Source organism: Rutidosis leptorrhynchoides, chromosome 4, assembly GCF_046630445.1.
Source record: "Rutidosis leptorrhynchoides isolate AG116_Rl617_1_P2 chromosome 4, CSIRO_AGI_Rlap_v1, whole genome shotgun sequence".
Taxonomy (NCBI): domain Eukaryota; kingdom Viridiplantae; phylum Streptophyta; class Magnoliopsida; order Asterales; family Asteraceae; genus Rutidosis; species Rutidosis leptorrhynchoides.
The window spans coordinates 512,816,472-512,822,792 of record NC_092336.1 but is presented as its reverse complement, the minus strand read 5'-3'; the positions used below and the strand labels follow the sequence as shown (position 1 = coordinate 512,822,792).

At 34.5% G+C, this 6,321-nt stretch overlaps 1 protein-coding gene across 1 annotated transcript; it reads right to left on the bottom strand.

Annotated features, from left to right (window-relative positions):
* Positions 1–4,259: 4,259 nt before the first annotated feature.
* Positions 4,260–5,648, bottom strand: LOC139842501 (hydroquinone glucosyltransferase-like). The gene has a single exon (XM_071832632.1). It carries the CDS (start codon positions 5,646–5,648, stop codon positions 4,260–4,262), a length of 1,389 nt encoding a protein of 462 aa, XP_071688733.1.
* Between the last annotated feature and the right edge of the window lie 673 nt (positions 5,649–6,321).

Sequence of the window (6,321 nt, the reverse complement as noted above, 5' to 3'; positions counted from 1 at the left end):
TTAGGGTTGCACCTGGAGTCATGACCAGTGTGTAATTTTGACATGTGATATATGATTTGTGATATGATATGGCACCGATGCTTGCGTTCTGTTCTGTCCATATTTTGTTCTGTTAGGTGTACTCGGTATAATTTTCCCAACCCCTCGTTGCTTCAGCCTTATTTCATTTCTTATTCTGGTTTTGTGGTGGTAATCGATGGAGACTTATAAAATAAATGTAAAAATAATGTTATTTAATTCCTTCCGTTCTTATACTTTAAAATGTTTATTATTACTGTTTATATCTGTCAACATCCGCGCACTGAGCTATTAGCTCAGCCGCATTTTTCTTTTCCTGCGGCAGGTAATCAGGATCATATGGGATGAGTGAGAGAGCTTATGGATTGGAAGATGCCTTAGAGATTACCCTTATTAATAATTATTCAGACTTATGTTAAAATTTGGAGACTCTAAGTTTTATTAGAGATTTTAATAATTTAGTTGTTTTAGACTTTGTAGTTTAATATTGCTAGACTATTTTGAATTCAGTTATTTAGTAATAAATGTGACCTTCCATTTCATAGTTGGAATAAGGTGTTACAATTTTACTCATACGCAACTCTCCTAACCATATCATGTTACTTCGTTCGGTATTCAATATGTCGTGCTCGTGTGACGCGTTACACGATTGGAATAATGTTAATCAGACATTTTACAAGTTCATACCTTGTCACCCTTACACGGCGTAGGGAGTACTTTATATGAAGTACCATGGCATTCATATAATCAATACACAATTCTGAGCATACACATTCACGAATTGAATTAAAATGCATAAATTCCTCATTCATTTACATATTCCTTATATGTATCTGTCTCTTATCAAGTCATAGCATCAAGCACATATTTCACATAACATAACCCTATGATTTAAGTCTAGGTAATCCTACTCTACAAGTAAGCACCTAGATCCCTTAAACCATGCTCTAATACCAACTTGAAACACCCTTGACTCGTAGCCAAAAATTAACCCAAACTTCTTTTATACAGATGTGATGCATCATGTCAGATGCGCTTAATCTGAACTTAATACGGCTCATCCAGCAGGAGTGACCACTTCTACAAGGTGCCGAAGGTTACAGATGCGACACATCTGACCTCATGCAGCTCATTATCAGCATGTCAAGCCAGTCCATTTTTTTTTTAAACGGCAAGCCAGTCCATTTTAGAACCCGAGTTAAAGACATAATTTCATTTACATTTTTTCAAAATAAAAACTAATTCAATTACATCAACCACAATTACTACCATCAATTTAGTTGCCAAATCAAAAGTGGTAAATTCGACACATTAGACAATTTTAACATTTAACAACCACTAGTACCAAGACCCGATGCAAAGTATTAACACTCATGTTTGGACAACAAGATAATCATCCTAAAAATTACAAGCAAGCCAACACAAAGCAAGTCATTCAAGTCTACATTCAAAAGCAAATCTTCACTTCAATAAGCTACTTGACTAGCTTACCCTTATCTTTTTCACCACTCGAGCCAATTAAACATTCAACAGGGGTAAGCTGAAGCTTATATATATATATATATATATATATATATATATATATATATATATATATATATATATATATATATATATATATATATATATATATATATATATATATATATATATATATATATATATAGTATTCTAGTATTCTACATTTCTAACATCAAGCATGAAGATTTATATATATCAAACATTGTCATCATACATTCGACATTCAAGCATCAAAGTAACAATCAAGTAACTCTATTATCATTTAGGTGCCTTTAGTTCTCAAATTCACTAAGTTTACCCACACCTGTATTTCATCATCTAGGTGCGTTAGTGCGTCTTAACACACTAAATTTACACACAGCTTTATCTCATCATTTAAGTTCCCTATTGTGACTAATACACACTAAGTTTACCCACACCTATATCCCATCATTTAGGTGCCCTAATATGATAGGCACTAAGCTTACCCACACATTTATCTCATCATCTAGGTTCTCTAGTGTGTGTCTACACACTAAAATTATCCACACCAATATCTTATCATCTTGCTGCTCTAGTGGATCTTTACACACTAAGTTTACCCACACCATTTCACATACATATACCTACACATATATTGAACTCCCCTCAATTTCCAAGCAAACAACGAATCACACCTGAATTCCAAGCAAGTTTCAATATTGAAATTTTACCCACTCAAACACACATTTTCACATAATCACTACTCAACTTCCATAATAATTTTTAGTGTCTATGGTGGCCATCCCTTACATGAGATTTCATTCTTTCCACTTAATTTCTCAAAATTTAGCTAGTTTACATCATTAACATATAATTTTCATCCAATCATCACATTAATCAAATTCTTAAACCATCATTTCAAAACTCTTAAAGTCAAACTTGATTCTAACCCAAGTATACATACTAATTTTACCACTACTTTTCAATATTTACATGTTCATTTTCATTACCAACCTTCAATCCATAAACCCTAACTTACAAATTTTAGCTAAAGTTTGAATGAAGCTAAAAACTCCATTTAAACACCAACCCAACCATTTTAACATATAAATTCAAAATTAATAGCAACAAAAACACATTTAAGTATAGGGTTACAAAACTCTTAATATCTTAAATCTAAAATTAGAGATGAAAAGATGAAGGATATAGGGTTCTAATGGTGCAAGCAAGTATTAGGAATATTGATTACACTAAAACATCAATTTGCATGTGAAAAATTCAAGAGCTTTGAGCTTTCCCTTCTTTTCCCCAAAATCGCCATTCTCACCCACACAACTCTCTCTTACTAATTTTCCCTGCACAAAGGAGATGAGGATTTTGGCCAGCATTTACATATTTATATTTAGCTGATTTTTCACTTTCTACCATGCCCCACTTGCACACAAAGTCAACTTTTTTAAACATGACAAGTCCATAGTAACCCATCAAATAAGTAACATTAACAAACGTAGTAAAATAATACCCTTTATAATTGGGGTGTTATAGTAGCCCAGCATCAACCTCATGTGGCCGTTGCAAAAAGATATCACTTCGCGCAATGTAAAATAGCCCAACTTTTTGTCCAATTAAGTAGGTTAAGAACTAAGTAGCTGGTTAAGAAAGGTGTAAAACTTTCACATAACCCACTTTTTAGATGAATAAATCAACATCTTTTTTTATCAATAAAAACAAGGCTTATTTTTAATTAAATTAGTGTTACTGTACAAAGATTAGTCACAGTCACCATTGCAAATTAAGTAGGTTAAGAATTAGTGTCATAGTCACCATTGCAAATGGTTTATATATAGTAAAAGCAACACATAAGGGACGAACCAATCATCTAGCAGCCGAGGTCAGCCGCACCCAAAGATCTAATTATTTTAAGATATTATATGTGGTTTTTAAAATATGTGAAAACAACTAAGAGTGAATACGCTCGATATATTACGTGTTCAATCAAAGTGTTTTGAATGGATTAAATGTAGAGGAAATAAAGTTCGCTTAGAATGGCTATCGTGGCTAACTGATCCATTAACTTCCATCCGTAATGCTCATGCCAAGGAAGGAATTGGTTAACATGTAGGTTTTTTGCTCGAGCTCTCTTTCGATCCTTTGTCCAAGAAACTAAGTGGGGATGTGTGTGTCCTGCTTTGTAGCCGTGCTCAACGGCACTGTAGTATACATCATTCCCGGCTTGTCTTTCTCAAGTTGTTTTCTAGACAAGGCGATCTTTTGAGCGCAAGAGCTTTTTCCTACATCATTTCTTTAGCTTTCGTTTTCATTTTTGTATAGCATAGCATATTTTATTTTCTCGTGTCTTAGTTTTAGTTCTTTCTCTATTTTTTTGTTTGTAATCGAGGGCCTTGAGGCTGTTGTAAGTTTCTTATTCTTTTTAATAAAATTTTCTGGCTTTTCAAAAAAAAAAAAAAAAACATATTGGAAATGTAAGTCAAAAAACAGATCGACCTTATTTTAATCAAATGCCAGCACATACTAGTGAGATCAAGGTGCACGTATAATAGTTTATTAAGATTTTATTTATTGTCTGGAAGATAAGTATGTAAACTTACATGCTAAAATGTTTTGAGTGTCATTGTAGGAAATAAACAAAATCAACAAAATTATTCGAAGTAGATATTTTCTCCAAATAAAATCATTTATTTTGATTTATTTTACACAAATTAAAGTACAAGAGTTACAACATTATATTAAATAAATTGTCATTTTTTCAATTGGAGAGCAATCTTAGACAATGACTCCATGGATGACCCTTCATTACTTAGAGCTTTCATGGAAGCAACTTTTAGTTCTTTCAATCTTTTGGATATCCTTTTCCCTTCATCTCCCCCAATTAGCTCCTTCACAACTTTTTCGATCACCTCTTTTCGAACGATTCCATTTTCATCGGTTTCAATTTTTAATGCGAGATCGACCGCTTCAGTCATCATTTTAGCGTTCATGTGTTGCTCAGCATAAAGGGGCCAAGCAATCATCGGCACACCATGTACTATACTTTCTAGGGTCGAGTTCCATCCACAATGCGTCAAGAATCCACCTATTGCCTCATGACTCAATATCTCGATTTGTGGAGCCCACGATGGGACGACTAGACCCCTTTTTACTGTCCTAGCGAGAAACCCATCCGGTAAAAATTCTAAAGGGTCGTTCTCGCTAGAGGCGGTAAAAAAGGAAGCATTTGAGGCCTTACTTGGGCTTCTTAGTATCCACAAAAACCTTTGGTAACTCATTTCTAGCCCATGGGCTAGCTCATGCACTTGATCCAAGGAAAGGGTCCCTCCACTTCCAAAAGATACCAACACCACAGATTCATTTGGTTGACTATCCAACCATTTTAAACACTGGTTTCGGTCTGCCCCATCACTTGGGCCGCACTGAACCAATGGCCCGATCGAGTAAATGGGCGTTTGCCCAGCGGTCCCAGACCTCAAAACTCGAAAGGTTTCTTCTTCCAACTCCTCAAAACTATTCACCATGATACCATCAAGCAAAGTAAGCCTTTTGGAAAGTAAAAGATACCCTTTGTATACTTCATCGGTCCGTTCTTGAACCGGGGCCATTAACTCTCGGCCATGGAAACTAACCGAACCTGGTACATGAACCGGATAAGTTAAATCTTTATACTCACAAGAAGACTCTTGATCAAGCTTTGTTAATGTAAAAGTAAACGATAAAGCCATAGCATTCATTGGAAAAAACAAGAAATTTAAAAGATTAAACTCTTTAGCAATTTCCATTGTATCATGTCCAAACATATCAAACACTAAAGCAACCAACTTTGTTTTTGATGTCAAAGACTTTAAAGCTTCTTGGACACTTAAAAGACTGTTTTTCATGATGAACCAAATCAGAATCTCGGGCCGGGCACCCTCGGGTAAGTTCATAACTGGTGGGAGAAAAATATGGTTGATGTTTTCGGGCAAAGATTCGACGACGTTGATTTGGGCTTTCGGTGGAGGTCCGGTGGTAGGGATGATGATGGTGGCGGAGATATGGTGGTGTTGGACGAGTCGTTTAGCGAACTCGGCCATCGGAATAAGGTGACCCATTCCCGGACTCGGAAGAATGGCTATGTGAGGTGGTGTTGTCATTGTGATGAAAATTGATAAAGAAATTTAATCAAAAGAAATATGTCTCTATACTGAAGGTTTTATATATGCATTGTGAGCAACACGTACCAATTAGTTAAGTTTATTTTATTTTGAGCAAGTTTCAACGTAAATATTATTTAAATTTAAGTGTATTTTTGCGTATCCACTATCCACTATTATTATATCCAATTTATGAAATAAATGACAACTAATGTTCCGATGCCAGAGGATTTATTGGATGGTCTAGTCACAAGCATCTTTCCTAGTTAAAAATTAGAAGGAAAAAAGCATTTTTCAATGTCTAAAATCTAAATACTTTGACAAGATTTAGCTGAACCCAAACGACAACGATCTTGTTATAGTATTTGAAAGTCTTTTATTGAATTTGTGAGAAGTCGATCCTTTAAATTATTCATTTTCACCCAATTGAGGTAAGAAAACTGAAATTAACCAACTTTACAACTAAACGAAGTAGGCAAGTAGCCAAATCATCTAATTCTTCTTTAGATGCTCCAATTCCACATATACAACTTTTGTTGAAGTTACCTTTAAACCCGAAAGATCCTCGAAACAGTTGAGTAATTACATTAAATTATAACATAAGTTTTCAGGAAAGGAAAAGAACCTATGTCAATTATAAAAATTTGGAGTCATCTTTCAAATTGTGGGAAAA

What these genes read in the sequence shown, in the direction of transcription:
- LOC139842501 (XM_071832632.1), bottom strand. Translation starts at nt 5,648, where the DNA reads ATGACAACACCACCTCACATAGCCATTCTTCCGAGTCCGGGAATGGGT.